At 43.7% G+C, this 21,315-nt stretch overlaps 1 protein-coding gene across 4 annotated transcripts in view; it reads right to left on the minus strand.

Annotated features, from left to right (window-relative positions):
* SPTLC3 (serine palmitoyltransferase long chain base subunit 3) overlaps nt 1-21,315 on the minus strand; it is a 91,862-nt gene that overhangs the window by 60,568 nt on the left and 9,979 nt on the right. For 3 of the 4 annotated variants that reach the window (XM_069768780.1, XM_069768782.1, XM_069768783.1), the window contains exon 2: nt 8,884-9,078. The exons of the other annotated variant lie outside the window; for it this stretch is intronic. In XM_069768780.1, coding sequence (XP_069624881.1) covers nt 8,884-9,078 — 195 coding nt within the window. The remainder of the gene's footprint in view (nt 1-8,883; nt 9,079-21,315) is intronic. 4 annotated transcript variants of the gene reach the window in all.

Here is a 21,315-nt window from a genome sequence, read left to right on the forward strand (position 1 = left end):
ATATAAATAAAAATTGTAACACTGAAAACATCATCTTGTTCCACAAAAAAAAAAAATCTGCGATGCAGCCCTATCAATGGAAAAATAAAAAAGCTATAGCTCTCAGAATAAAGCGATGCAAAAAATAATTATTTTTTCTATAAAATAGTTTTTATAATGTAGAAGCACCAAAACATAAAAAACCCATATAAATGTGCTATCACTGTAATACTGTAATATCATACTGACCCAAAGACTAAATCTGCCTTATCAATTTTATCACTTGAGGAAAGGCATAAAAAAAATTCAGGAATTGCTATTTTTTGTTTTGTCTGCCTCCCAAAAATTGGAATAGAAAGTGATCAAAATGCTGAATATGCCTGAGAATGGTACCAATAAAAACATCAACTCGTCCCACAAGAAACAAGCACTCACATGTCCCTGTCGGATGAAATATGAAAATATTTTGCAATAAAAAGCGATTTTTAGTTTGTGACAGCAGCCAAACAAAAAAAAACCACAATATAAATCTGATATCGCTGTGATTGCACCGACCCGAATAATAAAATCGTCTAATCACTTGTACCGCAAGAGGAACGGTGTAAAAAATAAATAAACCCAATTCTTCACCTGCTGTTGATTTCATCATTCTGTTTCCCAAATATTGCAGTAAGGCTCAGCTCACATGTATCCTGGGCTCTATGTTAAGCGCTTACACTGGGGTTTCCGTGTAAATCTGAAATATATGATTCAGACTGAACCCCAGCAGAAGATTCCCTATAAAGAGGCAGATGGAGACACTGTGGACGCTGTGTGGCCTGTGATCAGACGATGTCTATCATTTTAGTCATCCAAAAAAGCGCGGCCCGCCATAGTTTTATGCACTTCTGAAAAGAAGGACAGTGATGAACAGAGGCCTGATGGAGCCCAGAGTAACTCTACTGCCTCATAGTGAATTGATCCCTCAGGGGTGTCATGTGAATCACATCACTTCAGAGATTTAGATGGAAACCCCAAAGTAAGTGCTCAGCGTAGAGAGCAGGATAAATGTGATCCTCACTCAGGTCCATCATCTGTTAATGGAAACAAGGGGCGCTTCCACGTAACTGATAGTACAAAGGCTTTGGAAAAGCTAAATGGCTCCTCGACCCCCCCAAAAAATTCTGCAAATTCTGTGCACCCAAATCCAAATGCCCCCCTCCCTTCTGAGCCCCAGTGTGCCTAAAGCACAATAAGCGTCCACGTTTGACATTTCTGTAGTGATGAGAGCCCTCCTAATTTATAAGTGTGTATATCCAGAACCATGAGCTGGGCACTATAAGGTTTTTGGCACTACAACGTACTGGGCATTACAATGGCAGTTTGCAGTTTTCACTCAGCAACATCCACTGCTGTTGTTTCTGGAAAACAACCATGAGGTCAAAATCATCACAACACCTGTAGATAAATTTCCAAAGGGGTATAATTTCCAAAATGGGGTCACTTAAGAGGAACTTCTGCTCTTCTAGCACTTTGAGGCTTTGCAAACTATTCTAGGAAAATCTGTGATCCAGGAGGCAAATAGCGCTCTGTCCCTCCCGAGTCTCGATGTATGGCTAAGCAGTACTGTACAGTCATATATGGGGTATTTCTACATTCATCATAAATTGTGGTACATATTTTGGTGCCATATTTGCCCATTTTCCTGTGTGAAAATGTAAAATCAGGGGCTAAAACTAAATTTTGATGGCAAAAATGTAATCATTCTTTCTTTACTGCCCAATGGTATAAAATTCTGTGAGGCACATGTGTGTCAATATGATCACTGCACCCTTATATTAAATCATTGGAAAGTGTAATTGTAAAATGAGGTCACTTATGGGGCGCTTGTGCTGTTCTGGCACTTCAGGGGCTCTGCCAATGTGACAGAGCACCCTCAAACCATTCCAGCAAAATTTGAACTCCAATATGGCGCGTCTTCCTTCTGAGCTTTGCACTGTGCCTTAAAAGTAATTTTTAACCACTTGGGGTATCAGTGTACTCAGGAAAATTGCACAACAAATTTAGGCATCCATTTTCTCCTGATATCATTGTGAAAATTTAAAATTTGAGACTAAAACAACTTTTGTGAGAAAATAATTATTCTTCATTTTTTCAGATTAACGTTGCAAAATTCTGTGAAGCACTTGGATGTTCTAGGTGCTTACCACACATCTAGATAAATTTCTCGAGGAGTCTAGTTAATAAAATAACAAAACCCTTGTAAAAATAAAAAATTTGGAGGTAAAAAACATTTGTGGGAAAAATTTGATTTTTTTTTTCACAGCTCTATGTTACAAACTTCTGTGAAGCACATGGGGGTTGAAAGTGTTCACCACACATCTAGATTCATTCTGGGTTTAGTTTCCAAAATGGGGTCACTTGTGGGGGATTTCCACTGTTTAGGCACATCAGGGGCTCTTTATATCAATTGTGATATATTGTCAACTCTTGATTGCAGCCAATTTTGCATTCAAAAAGTCAAATGGGGCTCCTTCCCTTCCAAGCACTGCCTATGGAGTATCGGTGTACTTAGGAGCAAAATGAAAAAAAAAAATTGGGTCTAAAGTAAAATTTTTGTGAAAAATTAAATGTTCATTTTTTCCTTCCATATTCAGTTCCTGTGAAGCACGTGAAGGGTTAATAAACTTATTGAATGTGGTTTTGAGCACCTTGAGCGGTGCAGTTTTTAGAATGATGTCACTTTTTGGCATTTTCTGTAATATATGCCCCTCAAAGTCACTTCAAATGTGATGTGGTCTATAAAAAAAATGGGTTTGTAAATTTTGTGAGGAAAAATAAGAAATCGCTGGTCAACTTTTAACAGTTCTAGCCCCTTCAAGACCCAGCCTATTTTGACCTTAAAGACCTTGCCGTTTTTTGCAATTCTGACCAGTGTCCCTTTATGAGGTAATAACTCAGGAACGCTTCAACGGATCCTAGCGGTTCTGAGATTGTTTTTTCGTGACATATTGGGCTTCATGTTAGTGGTAAATTTAGGTCAATAAATTCTGCATTTATTTGTGATAAACACGGAAATTTGGCGAAAATTTTGAAAATTTCGCAATTTTCACATTTTGAATTTTTATTCTGTTAAACCAGAGAGATATGTGACACAAAATAGTTAATAAATAACATTTCCCACATGTTTACTTTACATCAGCACAATTTTGGAAACAAAATTTTTTTTTGTTAGGAAGTTATAAGGGTTAAAATTCGACCAGCGATTTGTCATTTTTACAACGAAATTTACAAAACCATTTTTTTTAGGGACCACCTCACATTTGAAGTCAGTTTGAGGGGTCTATTTGGCTGAAAATACCCAAAAGTGACACCATTCTAAAAACTGCACCCCTCAAGGTACTCAAAACCACATTCAAGAAGTTTATTAACCCTTCAGGTGCTTCACAGCAGCAGAAGCAACATGGAAGGAAAAAATGAACATTTAACTTTTTAGTCACAAAAATTATCTTTTAGCAACAATTTTTTTATTTTCCCAATGGTAAAAGGAGAAACTGAACCACGAAAGTTGTTGTCCAATTTGTCCTGAGTACGCTGATACCTCATATGTGGGGGTAAACCACTGTTTTGGCGCACGGCAGGGCTTGGAAGGGAAGGAGCGCCATTTGACTTTTTGAATCAAAAATTGGCTCCACTCTTTAGCGGACACCATGTCACGTTTGGAGAGCCCCCGTGTGCCTAAAAATTGGAGCTCCCCCACAAGTGACCCCATTTTGGAAACTAGACGCCCCAAGGAACTTATCTAGATGCATAGTGAGCACTTTGAACCCCCAGGTGCTTCACAAATTGATCCGTAAAAATGAAAAAGTACTTTTTTTTCACAAAAAAATTCTTTTAGCCTCAATTTTTTCATTTTCTCATGGGCAACAGGATAAAATGGATCCTAAAATGTGTTGGGCAATTTCTCCTGAGTACACCAATACCTCACATGTGGGGGTAAACCACTGTTTGGGCACATGGTAAGCCTCGGAAGGGAAGGAGCGCCATTTGACTTTTTGAATGAAAAATTATTTCCATCGTTAGCGGACACCATGTCGCGTTTGGATAGCTCCTGTGTGCCTAAACATTGGCGCTCCCCCACAAGTGACCCCATTTTGGAAACTAGACCCCCCAAGGAACTAATTTAGATGCCTAGTGAGCACTTTAAACCCTCAGGTGCTTCACAAATTGATCTGTAAAAATGAAAAAGTAATTTTTTTTCACAAAAAAATTCTTTTCGCCTCAATTTTTTCATTTTCACATGGGCAGTAGGATAAAATGGATCATAAAATTTGTTGGGCAATTTCTCCCGAGTACGCCGATACCTCATATGTGGGGGTAAACCACTGTTTGGGCACTCGGCAGGGCTCGGAAGAGAAGGCGCGCCATTTGACTTTTTGAATGGAAAATTAGCTCCAATTGTTAGCGGACACCATGTCGCGTTTGGAGAGCCCCTGTGTGCCTAAACATTGGAGCTCCCGCACAAGTGACCCCATTTTGGAAACTAGACCCCCCAGGGAACTTATCTAGATGCATATTGAGCACTTTAAACCCCCAGGTGCTTCACAGAAGTTTATAACGCAGAGCCATGAAAATAAAAAATAATTTTTCTTTCCTCAAAAATGTTTTTTTAGCCTGGAATTTCCTATTTTGCCAAGGATAATAGGAGAAATTGGACCCCAAATATTGTTGTCCAGTTTGTCCTGAGTACGCTGATACCCCATATGTGGGGGTAAACCACTGTTTGGGCGCACGGCAGGGCTCGGAAGGGATGGCACGCCATTTGGCTTTTTAAATGGAAAATTAGCTCCAATCATTAGCGGACACCATGTCACGTTTGGAGAGCCCCTGTGTGCCTAAACATTGGAGATCCCCCAGAAATGACACCATTTTAGAAACTAGACCCCCAAAGGAACTAATCTAGATGTGTGGTGAGGACTTTGAACCCCCAAGTGCTTCACAGAAGTTTATAACGCAGAGCCATGAAAATAAAAAAAAAAATTATTTTCTCAAAAATGATCTTTTAGCCTGCAATTTTTTATTTTCCCAAGGGTAACAGGAGAAATTTGACCCCAAAAGTTGTTGTCCAGTTTCTCCTGAGTACGCTGATACCCCATATGTGGGGGTAAATCACTGTTTGGGCACATGCCGGGGCTCGGAAGTGAAGTAGTGACGTTTTGAAATGCAGACTTTTATGGAATGCTCTGTGGGCGTCACGTTGCGTTTGCAGAGCCCCTGATGTGGCTTAACAGTAGAAACCCCCCACAAGTGACCCCATTTTGGAAACTAGACCCCCAAAGGAACTTATCTAGATGTGTGGTGAGCACTTTGAACCCCCAAGTGCTTCATAGAAGTTTATAATGCAGAGCCGTGAAAATAATAAATACGTTTTCTTTCCTCAAAAATAATTATTTAGCCCAGAATTTTTTAATTTTCCCAAGGGTAACAGGAGAAATTTGACCCCAATATTTGTTGTCCAGTTTCTCCTGAGTACGGTGATACCCCATATGTGGGGGTAAACTACTGTTTGGGCACATGCCGGGGCTTGGAATTGAAGTAGTGACGTTTTGAAATGCAGACTTTGATGGAATGCTCTGCGGGCGTCACGTTGCGTTTGCAGAGCCCCTGATGTGCCTAAACAGTAGAAACCCCCCACAAGTGACCCCATTTTGGAAACTAGACCCTGAAAGGAACTTATCTAGATGTGTGGTGAGCACTTTGAACCCCCAAGTGCTTCATAGAAGTTTATAATGCAGAGCCGTGAAAATAATAAATACGTTTTCTTTCCTCAAAAATAATTATTTAGCCCAGAATTTTTTATTTTCCCAAGGGTTACAGGAGAAATTGGACCCCAAAAGTTGTTGTCCAGTTTCTCCTGAGTACGCTGATACCCCATGTGTGGGGGTAAACCACTGTTTGGGCACACGTCGGGGTTCAGAAGGGAAGTAGTGACTTTTGAAATGCAGACTTTGATTGAATGGTCTGCGGGTGTCACGTTGCGTTTGCAGAGCCCCTGGTGTGCCTAAACAGTAGAAACCCCCCACAAGTGACCCCATTTTAGAAACTAGACCCCCCAAGGAACTTATCTAGATATGTGGTGAGCACTTTGAACCCCCAAGTGCTTCACAGACGTTTACAACGCAGAGCCGTGAAAATAAAAAATCATTTTTCTTTCCTCAAAAATTATGTTTTAGCAAGCATTTTTTTAGATTCACAAGGGTAACAGGAGAAATTGGACCCCAGTAATTGTTGCGCAGTTTGTCCTGAGTATGCTGGTACCCCATATGTGGGGGTAAACCACTGTTTGGGCACACGTCAGGGCTCGGAAGTGAGGGAGCACCATTTGACTTTTTGAATACGAGATTGGCTGGAATCAATGGTGGCGCCATGTTGCGTTTGGAGACCCCTGATGTGCCTAAACAGTGGTAACCCCTCAATTCTAACTCCAACCCTAACCCCAACACACCCCTAACCACAACACTAACCCCAACACACCCCTAACCACAACCCTAATTCCAACCCTAACCCTAACCCTAAGGCTATGTGCCCACGTTGCGGATTCGTGTGAGATATTTCCGCACCATTTTTGAAAAATCCGCGGGTAAAAGGCACTGTGTTTTACCTGCGGATTTTCCGCGGATTTCCAGTGTTTTTTGTGCGGATTTCACCTGCGGATTCCTATTGAGGAACAGGTGTAAAACGCCGCGGAATCCGCACAAAGAATTGACATGCTGCGGAAAATACAACGCAGCGTTCCCGCGCGGTATTTTCCGCACCATGGGCACAGCGGATTTGGTTTTTCATATGTTTACATGGTACTGTAAACCTGATGGAACACTGCTGCGAATCCGCAGCCAAATCCGCACCGTGTGCACATAGTCTAATTCTAAAGGTATGTGCACACGCTGCGGAAAACGCTGCGGATCCGCAGCAGTTTCCCATGAGTGTACAGTTCAATGTAAACCTATGGGAAACAAAAATCGCTGTACACATGCTGCGGAAAAACTGCACGGAAACGCAGCGGTTTACATTCCGCAGCATGTCACTTCTTTGTGCGGATTCCGCAGCGGTTTTACAACTGCTCAAATAGAAAATCGCAATTGTAAAACCGCAGTGAAATGCGCAGAAAAAAACGCGGTAAATCCGCCATAAATCCGCAGCGGTTTAGCACTGCGGATTTATCAAATCCGCAGCGGAAAAATCCGCAGAGGACCAGAATACGTGTGCACATTCCTAACCCTAACCCTAGCCCTAACCCTAACCCTACCCCTAACCCTACCCCTAACCCTAACCCTACCCCTAACCCTACCCCTAACCCTAACCCTAGCCCTACCCCTAACCCTACCCCTAACCCTAACCCTACCCCTAACCCTAACCCTATTCTAACATTAGTGGAAAAAAAAAATTTCTTTATTTTTTTATTGTCCCTACCTATGGGGGTGACAAAGGGGGGGGGTCATTTATTATTTTTTTTATTTTGATCACTGAGATAGATTATATCTCAGTGATCAAAATGCACTTTGGAACGAATCTGCCGGCCGGCAGATTCGGCGGGCGCACTGCGCATGCGCCCGCCATTTTGGAAGATGGCGGCGCCCGGGAGAAGACGGACGGGACCACGGCTGGATCGGTAAGTATGATAGGGTGGGGGGGGACCACGGGGGGGGGGGATCGGAGCACGGGGGGGGGAATCGGAGCGCGGGAGGGGTGGAACGGAGCGCGGGGGGCGTGGAACGGAGCACGGGGGGGCTGGAATGGAGCACGGGGGGTGGAACGGAGCACGGGGGGGGGGTGGATCGGAGTGCAGGGGGGGTGATTGGAGCACGGGGAGGTGATTGGAGCACGGGGGGAGCGGACACGAGCACGGGGGGGAGCGGAGCACTGGACGGAGGGGAGCCGGAGCAGTGTACCGGCCAGATCGGGGGGGTGGGGGGGCGATCGGAGGGGTGGGGTGGGGGCACACTAGTATTTCCAGCCATGGCCGATGATATTGCAGCATCGGCCATGGCTGGATTGTAATATTTCACCCGTTATAATGGGTGAAATATTACAAATCGCTCTGATTGGCAGTTTCACTTTCAACAGCCAATCAGAGCGATCGTAGCCACGAGGGGGTGAAGCCACCCCCCCTGGGCTAAACTACCACTCCCCCTGTCCCTGCAGATCGGGTGAAATGGGAGTTAACCCTTTCACCCGGCCTGCAGGGACGCGATCTTTCTATGACGCCGCATAGGCGTCATGGGTCGGATTGGCACCGACTTTCATGACGCCTACGTGGCGTCAAAGGTCGGGAAGGGGCTAGCTACCTAACAAAACAAATGTTATTTCAACAATTGTGCTGATGTAAACTAGACATGTGGGAAATGCTATTTCAAATATTTTATGTGACATATCTTTCTTCTTTAAGGGCTTAAAAATTAAAATTTTGAACATTGCAAAATTTTACATTTTTTTGCCAAATTTCCAATTTTTTCACAAATGTAAGCAAGTTATTTTAAACAAATTTTAACCCTATCATGAAGTAGAATTTGTCTCCACAAATCTTTCTCAGAATCACTGGGATCCATTGAAGTGTTCAAAAGTTATTACCACTTAAGATGACACTGGTCAGAATTGTAAACTTTGGCCCTGGTCATGAAAGTGAAAACAGGCTTGGGGGGTAAAGGAGTTAAAGACAAGTAAATTATTAGGTTATTAGGCTACCAGCAGTATCTCATCTCTTTGCTGCTATATAATCTTAGATTTGCTACCTAAATGACATTAATAAAGGTCCAGGTAGGTTGCAACTCGGATAACCGAATTGGCGGAAACATTGTAAAATTAAATTTCAAAATTTTGACTATCTGTATTTATACTAATTGTCTAATAAACTAAAAATATTCTTACTCTTTGTTCTTCCCTTTCTTCGGCCATGTGACATTGTTCTAATCCCCACCTTCTCATGAAATCCCGTAAGTAGCCGAATAAAATTAGAATGCCATAACCAAGGTAGGTGAGCACAGGAATGTACAATGGGGCTTCTTCAAATGACTCCTTGTATTCTTTCTTGTATAATCTGCCATTGACTGGTCCATTCTGTTGCTATAGGATAAAAACATGCACATATCACACACTGATTTATAGGAAGGAGTAGGGGAACATGCTTCCAATTCATCATTTATGAGAGGTAATCATATATGTTTCTTGATGGTGACACAAAATAATAATAATAATTTTATTTTTATAGCGCCAACATATTCCGCAGCGCTTTACAAATTATAGAGGGGACTTGTACAGACAATAGACATTACAGCATAACAGAAATCACAGTTCAAAATAGATACCAAGAGGAGTGAGGGCCCTGCTCGCAAGGTTACAATCTATGAGGAAAAGGGGAGACACGAGAGGTGGATGGTAACAATTGCTTTAGTTAGTCGGACCAGCCATAGTGTAACTGCCTAAGTATGTAGCAGTACAGACACAGAGGGCTATTAACTGCATAAAGTGTATGAGAACATGTTGCGAGGAACCTGATTATGTTTTTTTTTTTTTTTGAACGGGCCACACAGGGATAGTTAGGTTAATGCGTTGAGGCGGTAGGCCAATCTGAACAAATGAGTTTTTAGGGCATGCTTAAAACTGTGGGGATTGGGGATTAATTGTATTAACCTAGGTAGTGCATTCCAAAGAATCGGCGCAGCACGTGTAAAGTCTTGGAGACGGGAGTGGGAGGTTCTGATTATTGAGGATGCTAACCTGAGGTCATCAGCGGAGCGGAGGGCACGGGTGGGGTGGTAGACTGAGACCAGAGAGGAGATGTAGGGTGGTGCTGATCCATGGAGTGCTTTGTGGATGAGGGTAGAAGTTTTGTACTGGATTCTTGAGTGGATGGGTAACCTAACCAGTGTAATGACTGGCACAAGGTAGAGGCCTCGGTGTAACGGTTGGTGAGGAATATGATCCTGGCTGCAGCATTCAGGACAGATTGGAGCGGGAAGAGTTTGGTAAGAGGAAGGCCGATTAGTAGAGAGTTACAATAGTCCAGATGAGAATGAATAAGTGAAACAGTAAGAGTTTTTGCAGAGTCGAAAGAAAGAAAAGGGCGAATTCTAGAAATGTTTTTGAGATGCAGATAAGAGCGAGCCAGTGATGGGATGTGGGGGTGAATGAAAGCTCGGAATCAAGGATGACCCCAAGACAGCGGGCATGTTGCTTTGGAGTAATGGTGGAACCGCACACGGAGATGGCAATGTCAGGCAAAGGTAGGTTAATAGAGGGAGAAAACACGAGGAGTTCAGTTTTTGAAAGGTTCAGTTTCAGATAGAGGGAGGACATGATGTTAAGGTACCTTCACACTGAACGATATCGCTAGCGATCCGTGACGTTGCAGCATCCTGGCTAGCGATATCGTTCAGTGTGACAGCGACCAACGAACAGGCCCCTGCTGGGAGATCGTTGGTCGCTGCAGAAAGTCCAGGACTTTATTTAGTCGCTGGATCTCCCGCAGACATCACTGAATCGGCGTGTGTGACACCGATTCAGCGATGTCTTCACTGGTAACCAGGGTAAACATCGGGTTACTAAGCACAGGGCCGGGCTTAGTAACCCGATGTAAAAGTAAGAAAAACAAACACTACATACTTACCTTCCGCTGTCTGTCCCCGGCGCTCTGCTTCCTGCACTGGCTGTGAGCGCCGGTCAGCCGGAAAGCAGAGCGGTGACGTCACCGCTCTGCTTTCCAGCCGCTGTGCTCAGTCAGTGCAGGAAAGCACAGCGCCGGGGACAGACAGCAGAAGGTAAGTATGTAGTGTTTGTTTTTTTTACTTTTACGATGGTAACCAGGGTAAACATCGGGTTACTAAGCGAGGCCCTGCGCTTAGTAACCCGATGTTTACCCTGGTTACCGGCATCGTTGGTCGCTGGAGAGCTGTCTGTGTGACAGCTCTCCAGCGACCAAACAGCGACGCTGCAGCGATCGACATCGTTGTCGGTATCGCTGCAGCGTCGCTGAGTGTGAAGGTACCTTTAGAGACAGCGGTAAGACAATCACTGGTGTTTTCTAAAAAGGTCGGCGTGATAACAGGAGAAGAAGTGTATAATTGGGTGTCGTCAGCATAAAGATGGTACTGGAAACCAAATCTACTGATTGTTTGTACAATAGGGGCAGTGTACAAAGAGAAGAGGAGGGGCCTAGGACTGATCCTTGAGGAACCCCAACAGTAAGGGGAAGGTGAGAGGAGGAACCAGCAAAACAAACGGTGAAGGAACGGTCAGAGAGATAGGAGGAGAACCAGGAGAGAACGGTGTCCTTGAGGCCGATGGAGCGGAGCAAGTGAGGAGGAGCTGATGATCCTTAGTGTCAAATGCTGCGGAGAGATCCAAGAGAATTAGCATGGAGTAGTGACCATTAGATTTAGCTGTTAGTAGGTCATTAGAGACTTTAGTGAGGGCAGTTTCAGTAGAGTGTAAAGAACGGAAACCAGATTGAAGAGGCTCGAGAAGAGAGTTATCTGAGAGACACCGGGTAAGGCGGGAGTGGACCAGGCGTTCGAGGAGTTTAGAGATGAAGGGAAGATTAGAGACAGAGAAACCAGGAGAAAAATAGGAGTATACGTCCAAGATATTTGTATATAAAAATGTATTCAAATTTTATTACATTAACTATATATACAAACGCATCACATGACAAAACCAGTACTACATAGTGATCATGAGGGAAAAACTGGGACAACACTGAAAAAACAGCCAGGGACAATCCCTGGAAATGTCCGTATTACCAAATAAGGTGCTATTAGTGCATATCACATAATGGGTAAGCAGTAAGTTGCTTGGAAAAAGTCAGCATTAGGCGCTAAGTTATATGACCTAAATCAGGGGTTACAATCTGGTACGGCGCACTAGGTGCCAACTATCCCTGTCAGAGTCTTACCCATTATTTGGACCACCAGGAGTTTCCAACGGAGCCCCAACGCGCGTTTCGCGTCGGCTTCGTCAGGGGGCAGTCGAGATCCAAGAGAATTAGCATGGAGTAGTGACCATTAGATTTAGCTGTCAGTAGGTCATTAGAGACTTTAGTGAGGGCAGTTTCAGTAGAGTGTAAAGAACGGAAACCAGATTGAAGAGGCTCGAGAAGAGAGTTATCTGAGAGACAGCGGGTAAGGTGGGAGTGGACCAGGCGTTCGAGGAGTTTAGAGATGAAGGGAAGATTAGAGACAGGTCTATAATTAGCGACACAGTTTTGGTCGAGGGATGTTTTTTTAAGTAATGGATGTATGATAGCATGCTTAAATGAGGATGGAAAAATACCGGAAGTGAGAGAAAGGTTGAATATTTTTGTTAGGTGAGAGGTGACAGGCGGGGAAAGGGACTGGAGGAGATGTGACGGAATGGGGTCACTGGTGCAAGTGGTTGGGCGAGAAGATGCAAGGAGCCTGATTACTTCTTCTTCTGTAACTGGTTCAAAGTCAGAGAGTGAACTAGATGCAGTGGGGGAGGGAGGACAGTGCATGGTATGAAGAGATTGGGAGATGATTTCCTGTCTAATGTGGTCAATTTTTTCTTTGAAGTAATTGGCCAGATCGCCAGCGTGGAGATCCGTGGTTGGGGTCTGCACTCTTGGGTTGAGTAGGGACTGGAAAATGTCAAAGAGACATTTAGGGTTATTGGACAGCGAGGTGATGAGGGTGTTGAAATAGGTTTGTTTGGAGAGGTGAAGGGCAGAGTTGTATGTTTTTAGCATGAACTTATAATGGATGAAATCTTTGGGTAGATTAGATTTTCTCCACAGACGTTCGGCGCACCTGGAGCACCGCTGCAGGAAACGTGTTTGCAGCGTGTGCCACGGTTGTTGCCGTCTGTGCTGAGTTGTTCTATGTATAGGAGGTGCAGCTTCATCCAGGGCACTTTGCAGGGTTTCATTGTAATGCTTCAGAGCAGAATCAGGACATGAGATGAAGGAGATTGGGGCCAATGAGGACTGCAAGCAATTGCACAATGAAGCAATTACCATATCAGGACTCTATAGAGACTGGAGCATTTTTGCTCTGATCCTGATGAAAGACGTACATGGAATATTCTATGACTCGTATGTGTAAAACCTGAAACTTGCCATATGTATGCTGTTCATAAGATGATCTCTAATTGGTAGATATAATTTTTCCATGGCAAAAAAGACATAGAAGTTTGATATTCAGTACACATACATACGTACATACATGTATGAAACCATAAAAGGTTGTCCAGCAGTAGGTCAATTTTCTAAAAATCCAATAAAGCTGACTATAGAAATAAAACTGCAATATAAAACCTTTTATAAAGGTATGTTTTTTATAAATGATTTTCAAGTTTCACTTTTGTCCAGTATTCTTGGCCTCTAAGAATCTTATCCAAATCAAATTACGATAATGTTATTACACTATGGTGACATCAAGTCATGTAACTGAAGCGGCTGAACTCCTGTGAACTATTAGTTTAATTTGGACTTATCTAACTACACTCAAACATTTCTTTTTAGGGCACGTTCACACAGGCAAGGTTTAGACTGTGGGTTCCGCTCTGACCTGCAGCAAATTTGTGCTACATGCATATATCTCACGGACTTTATTGCAGATTACACTGGATGCATTCGAACAATGTCTTGATGTAGATTTTAAACTTGCATTTTCCACTGCAGATTTTTTTCTGCAGTGTGTGAACAATTAGATCTTGTGCCTTTCCAGAGTGCTGCTTATGAGTCGCCCACCAGGGCAATGGGGATACTCGGTACCTGGTCCGGTCGCACTTAAAAGGGATGTCACGGTTGCTGCGACCCGGTCCGTGGCCCTGGGACTCAATTAAAGGGGAAAGGTCTCTTAAGGGAATTGTGAAAGTCTATTTTCTTGATGCCACCTGTGGTTCTCGGTCAATAGGGACCGACGCTGCTTAAAGGGGTCCTCTGGGGTGATGTTGTTTCAGCAAGATGGTGATGCTTCCCACAGGTGAAGCATGGTCCCCAGGGCTCCCAAGGTGTATGGCAAGGATGGTATATGCCGGTAAATAAGTGGAGGACACAGAGTGGTAAAGTCTTTACCTGGTTTACTGGCAATAGCAGCCCATAGTCCAGAGTACCAGGAACAGGTGATGGTATTGCCCGGCCGGCCTGGAGGCAATGGTAGATCCCTCTCCTAGCTGAGGTCCGTAAGTCTTTCCTACTTGCGCTGATGTGCAAGGTCCCTGCTGCCTGAAGCTGTTTGGCAAAATACCCCTTCCTTCCCCTGTCCTGTTACAGGTACCTGTATGACGGGCAGCTTGAGCCAGTTTACAGGTCTCTATCACAACCCAGGCCCTTCAGGTGCTGCTTTGTCTTCAGGTGTGGTGTGGGCAAATTACATACAGTTCAATGCCCTCCGGTTCTGTTGTGTGTCCTGGAGCACAACACGACCTCGGGCTCCCGGTGCTCGGTTCCTGCGCTCTGGCTCACAGTTCCCCGCTGAGCCCTTTTCCACTATTCTGCTCCTTCCCTCAATAGCTCCACCACATTCAACACCCCTCAGGTTCTCGTTCTTTTCTGGAGCTGCAGCTCACCTCTGGCTGCACAGATCCGCTGTCTGCTCCTCTCTCTGTTCCAGACTTCCTTCTCTGTCCACTGTCTCTCACCAACTGGCTAACTCCTCCTCCAGACCAGGATACTTAAAGCTGAGGGAAGCTCCCCTGAATCCAGGTCCTGAGCTCCTCCTTCTGGCCTGGATTTGGAATGTGTTGTGTGTGAGTGCCTTACCTGGTGAAGGGAATTCATTTTGCCTCCACGCATGATATCGTGCTCCCCGAAAGGAAGGCAACGTCACTGTAATAACTGGTTACCAACACTTATGTTGCACAGCTCTCCTTTCTCATCACTAAGTTTATCACTGTCTTTGATGCGAGTACAGGGAAGTTACAGATTGGTCACAATCATAGTTTATATAAGTCTGCTAGCAAACAATAAAGAATTTATCTCTGGTACAAAGATATTGATAACTTGCACTGCTTTTATTAGGCTGTGTGACCCTGATGATTTTTTTTTTTTTTAAAACACAAGTAGCCTATTTTACTTACTGTTTATACTCGAGTATAAGCTGAGATTTTCAGCCCAAATTTTTGGGCTGAAAGTCCCCTCTCGGCTTATACTCGAGTCATGATCGGCGGTGGGGTCGGCGGGTGAGGGGGAGGGAGGACTGTCATATACTCACCTAGTCCCAGCGCTCCTGTCGCTGTCCTTGCCTGTCCCATGGTCTCTGGGTGCCGCAGCTCTTACTCTGTTCAGCGGTCACGTGGGACTGCTCATTAAAGTAATGAATATGGACTCCACTCCCATAGGGGTGGAGCCGCATATTCATTCCTGTAATGAGCAGTCCCACGTGACCGCTTACTACAGGAAGAAGCTGCGGGCGCTGGAGACCATCTGTCCTGGAGAAGCTGCCAGAGACCACGCCGGAGCAGGTGAGTATTTCATAGTCACTTGTCTGCGTTCCACCCACCGGGCGCCGCTCCGTCTTCCCGTCCTCTTGCTGTGACTGTTCAGGTCAGAGGGCGCGATGACGTATTAGTGTGCGCACCACCCTCTGCCTGAACAGTCAGTGCGGAGAGACGGGACGCTGATGAGCAGCGGGCAGCAAGCAAGGAGAGGTGAGTATGTCTTTTTTTTTTATTATTGCAGCAGCAGCATTACATGTGGCACGGGCACCACTGTATATGGATCATCTTATGGGGCAATAATGAAATGTATGGAGCATTCTATATGGCACAGCTTTATATGGAGCATCTATGGGGCAATAATGAAATGTATGGAGCATTCTATATGGCACAGCTTTATATGGAGCATCTATGGGGCAATAATGAAATGTATGGAGCATTCTATATGGCACAGTTTTAAATGGAGCATCTTATGGGGCCATAATGAACTGTATGCAGCATTACAAGGGGCACATTTTTATATGGAGCATCTTATGGGGCCATAATGAACTTTAATGAAGCATTACATGGGGCATATTTTTCTATGGAGCATCTTATGGGCACATCATCAACTTTATGGAGCATTATATGGGCCTATCATCAACTTTATGGAGCATTATATGGGCCCATCATCAACTGTATGGAGCATTATATGGGCCCATCATCAACTTTATGGAGCATTATATTTTTGAAATTTACCAGTAGCTGCCGCATTTTCTACCCTAGGCTGATACTCGAGTTATTAAGTTTTTCCAGTTTTTTGTGGCAAAATTAGGGGGGCCGGTTTATACTCGGGTCGGCTTATAGTTGAGTATATACAGGTCCTTCTCAAAAAATTAGCATATAGTGTTAAATTTCATTATTTACCATAATGTAATGATTACAATTAAACTTTCATATATTATAGATTCATTATCCACCAACTGAAATTTGTCAGGTCTTTTATTGTTTTAATACTGATGATTTTGGCATACAACTCCTGATAACCCAAAAAACCTGTCTCAATAAATTAGCATATCAAGAAAAGGTTCTCTAAACGACCTATTACCCTAATCTTCTGAATCAACTAATTAACTCTAAACACATGCAAAAGATACCTGAGGCTTTTATAAACTCCCTGCCTGGTTCATTACTCAAAACCCCCATCATGGGTAAGACTAGCGACCTGACAGATGTCAAGAAGGCCATCATTGACACCCTCAAGCAAGAGGGTAAGACCCAGAAAGAAATTTCTCAACAAATAGGCTGTTCCCAGAGTGCTGTATCAAGGCACCTCAATGGTAAGTCTGTTGGAAGGAAACAATGTGGCAGAAAACGCTGTACAACGAGAAGAGGAGACCGGACCCTGAGGAAGATTGTGGAGAAGGACCGATTCCAGACCTTGGGGAACCTGAGGAAGCAGTGGACTGAGTCTGGTGTGGAAACATCCAGAGCCACCGTGCACAGGCGTGTGCAGAAAATGGGCTACAGGTGCCGCATTCCCCAGGTAAAGCCACTTTTGAACCATAAACAGCGGCACAGGCGCCTGACCTGGGCTACAGAGAAGCAGCACTGGACTGTTGCTAAGTGGTCCCAAGTACTTTTTTCTGATGAAAGCAAATTTTGCATGTCATTCGGAAATCAAGGTGCCAGAGTCTGGAGGAAGACTGGGGAGAAGGAAATGCCAAAATGCCTGAAGTCCAGTGTCAAGTACCCACAGTCAGTGATGGTGTGGGGTGCCATGTCAGCTGCTGGTGTTGGTCCACTGTGTTTCATCAAGGGCAGGGTCAATGCAGCTAGCTATCAGGAGATTTTGGAGCACTTCATGCTTCCATCGGCTGAAATGCTTTATGGAGATGAAGATTTCATTTTTCAGCACGACCTGGCACCTGCTCACAGTGCCAAAACCACTGGTAAATGGTTTACTGACCATGGTATTACTGTGCTCAATTGGCCTGCCAACTCTCCTGACCTGAACCCCATAGAGAATCTGTGGGATATTGTGAAGAGAAAGTTGAGAGACGCAAGACCCAACACTCTGGATGAGCTTAAGGCCGCTATTGAAGCATCCTGGGCCTCCATAACATCTCAGCAGTGTCACAGGCTGATTGCCTCCATGCCACGCCGCATTGAAGCAGTCATTTCTGCCAAAGGATTCCCGACCAAGTATTGAGTGCATAACTGAACATTATTATTTGTTGGCTTTTTTGTTTGTTATTAAAAAACACTTTTATTTGATTGGATGGGTGAAATATGCTAATTTATTGAGACAGGTTTTTTGGGTTATCAGGAGTTGCATGCCAAAATCATCAGTATTAAAACAATAAAAGACCTGACAAATTTCAGTTGGTGGATAATGAATCTATAATATATGAAAGTTTAATTGTAATCATTACATTATGGTAAATAATGAAATTTAACAATATATGCTAATTTTTTTGAGAAGGACCTGTATATGGTAAGCGTAGAAATGCTGAAGAAAATCTGCAAGATCAAAAACTCACTAAAAGCTCATTGTGGGAATGTAGCCTTAAGGCTATGTGCACACCTTCAGGTTTTTTGCGTTTTTTCGTGGGAAAAATGCAATAAAAACTCATTAAAAATGTATACATTATGCATCCTATCATTTTGAATTCATTCTGCATGTTTTGTGCACATGATGCATTTTTTTCCGCGAAAAAAACGCATCGCTGTAAAAAAAAGCAGCATGTTCATTAATTTTGCGGATTTTCTGCGTTTTTCCCGCTATTCTATGCATTTGGGAGAAAAATGCACAAAAACGCACCAAAAACGCGTCAAAAACACATAAAAAACGCATGAAAAAACACGAAAAAAACGCATGCGGATTTCTGGCAGAAATGTCCGGTTTTTGTCAGGAAAATTTCTGCAAGAAATCCTGACGTGTGCACATACCCTTAGGGTTTCATACACAATAGATGGCTGTTGGCCAAAATGATGATTTGGCTGGCAGCTACCTCTTCCGACTCCTCCACACACAAGCGCTCACTTTGCTAATCACTCCTTTGTTCTTTATGAGAGCGCCTCTGCCAGGTTATCCCATCTGTGGCTTATCTCGCTGAGATAAAAAAAGTCATTAGTCCAACATTAGAAATGCCAGATCCTTATGTTCCCTGACATCATCTGTCTGAGGAGACCCAGGAGGCCCTCATGCATATTAAACTGTTGCTCGAGCCTGTCAATATCAGCCGACATTAGTATAATGTGTATTGGGGCCTTTAGTATAAATCAACAATGTTAAATTGGTGAATAAATAAAAAAGATAAATAAATATAAAATAAAGATAAGTTAAAGAAATAAAACAGAAGAAGAATCAATTCCTTTGAAATATGGTTCTGGAGAAGGATGTTATCGATACCATGGATGGCAAAAAGAACAAACAAATCAATCTTGGAACAAATCGAGTCAGACATGTCACTCGAAGCAAAGAACACCAATCTACAACTTGTCTACTTTGGACACATCATATGAAGAGAGCAATCACTAGAGAAGAACATCATGGACAGAAGAATAGAAGGAACAAGGTGAAGAGGAAGACCAGCAACCCGATGGCTTAATACAATCAGAATAATTGTGGCGAAAACCGTGGTGAACCTATTGAGGTTTTAGGTTTGAAGCCCTGGTGTACCTATTTAGGTGTGCCTACAGATCATTCAACCATCAAGTTGCCATGGCTAGAGATGGAGCCAAAGGTCATTTAACCCCTTTACGACCGCCGATATGCCTTTTAATGGAGGTAGGTAAGAGCACTTAAACCAAAGTGCCGTTAATCAGCGGTGCTGTTGAAAAAGTGTATAGCGCCCCCAGAGTTTGATTTTCTTTGGGGTCTCGACTGCCAGGGGTAGCCAAGACCCCAGAGAACATGATTCGGGTCAGTTTTTACCGACCCTCGGGTTGCGATCGCCGTTATTGAAAAAAGCGTGATTTGCCATTTAATTCTCTGTCCTCTGATGTGATTGCACATCAGAAGAAAGAGAAATAGAGTCTCCGATCACCCCCCGATATTTATCAGTGTCTCCCGGTGTCCCTGGGTCCTCCTGCTTTCCCCCATGGCTGCTGGTGCCTGCGCCGGCCGAGATCTGTCAACCGGCACCCGGCAACAATAGGAAGGATTTTTCCTATTGGTTCATTTTGGTCACTGTGATACACCCTATCATAGTGATCAAAATAAAAAAAAATGTATATAGCCATCCTTTATCACCCCCTTAGCTAGGGAAAAAATTATAAAATAAACAAAATGTATTTATTTCCATTTTCCCATTAGGGTTAGAGTTGGGCTAAAGTGAGGGTTAGGGTTGGGGCTAAAATTAGGGTTGGGGCTAAAGTTAGGGTTAGAGTTGGGATTAGGGTTAGGGTTGGGAATAGGGTTTGGGTTAGGGTTGAGATAAGGGTTGGGATTAGGGTTAGGGCTGGGATTAGGGTTAGGTTTGTGGTTAGAGTTATGGTTAGTGTTTGGATTAGGGTTAGGGGTGTATTGGGATTAGGGTTGGGATTAGCGTTAGGGTTGGGATTAGGGTTATGGGTGTGTTGGGGTTAGGGTTGTGATTAGGGTTATGGTTAGGGTTGGGATTAGGGTTAGAGGTGTGTTGGGGTTAGGGTTGTGATTAGGGTTATGATTAGGGTTATGGTTGGGATTAGGGCCCTAACCCTAATCCCAACCATAACCCTAATCATAACCCTAATCATAACCCTAATCACAACCCTAACCCCAACACACCTTTAACCCTAATCCCAACCCTAACGCTAATCCCAACCCTAATCCCAGGGTTATGATTAAGATTATCATTGGGATTAGGATTAGGGGTGTGTTGGAATTAGGGTTTTGATTAGGGTTATGGTTAGGGTTGGGATTAGGGTTAGGGGTGTGTTGGGGTTAGGGTTAGAGTTAGAATTGGGGGGTTTCCACTGTTTAGGTACATCACGGGGTCTCCAAACGTGACATGGCGCCATCATTGATTCAAGCCAATATTGCATTCAAAAAGTAAAATGGTGCTCCCTCCCTTCTGAGCTCTGCCGTAAGCCCAAACAGTGGTTTACCCCCACATATGAGGTATCAATGTACTCAGGATAAATTGGACAACAATTATTTGTTATATAAATAATTGTGGGCTAAAAAAATATTTTTGTGGAAAACAAATATTTTTTATTTTCACGGCTCTGCATTATAAATTTCTGTGAAGCACTTGGGCATTTAAAGTACTCACCACACATCTAGATAAGCTCCTTGTGGGGTCTAGATTCCAAAATGGGGTCACTTGTGGGGGGGTTCTACTGTTTAGGCACATCAAGGGCTCTGCAAATGCAACATAACGCCTGCAGACGATTCCATCAAAGTCTGCATTCCAAAGCATCACTACTTCCTTTCCGAGCCCTGATGTGTGTCGAAACAGTAATTTTCTCCCACATATGGGGTATCATCGTACTCAGGACAAATTTGACAATAACTTTTGGGGTACAATTTCTCCTGTTACCCTTGTGAAAATAAAAATTTGTGGGCTAAAAAATCGTGGAAAAAAATAAGATTTTTTTATTTTTATGGCTCTACGTTATAAACTTCTGTGAAGCACTTGGGGGTTCATAGTGCTCACCACACATCTTGATAAGCTCCTTGGGGGTCTAGTTTCCAAAAATGGGGTCAATTGTGGGGGGTTTCTACTGTTTAGGCACATCAGGGGCACTGCAAACGCAACATGATGCCCACAGACCATTCTATCAAAGTCTGCATTCCAAAACAGCGCTCTTTCCCTTCCGAGCTCTGCCATGCGTCCAAACAGTGGTCCCCCCTCATATGGGGTTTTGGCGTACTCAGGACAAACTGGACAACAACTTTTGGGGTCCAATTTTCCACTGTTTAGGCACATCAGGGGCTCCCCA

This window comes from Ranitomeya imitator, chromosome 5 (assembly GCF_032444005.1).
Source record: "Ranitomeya imitator isolate aRanImi1 chromosome 5, aRanImi1.pri, whole genome shotgun sequence".
Classification (NCBI taxonomy): Eukaryota; Metazoa; Chordata; class Amphibia; order Anura; family Dendrobatidae; genus Ranitomeya; species Ranitomeya imitator.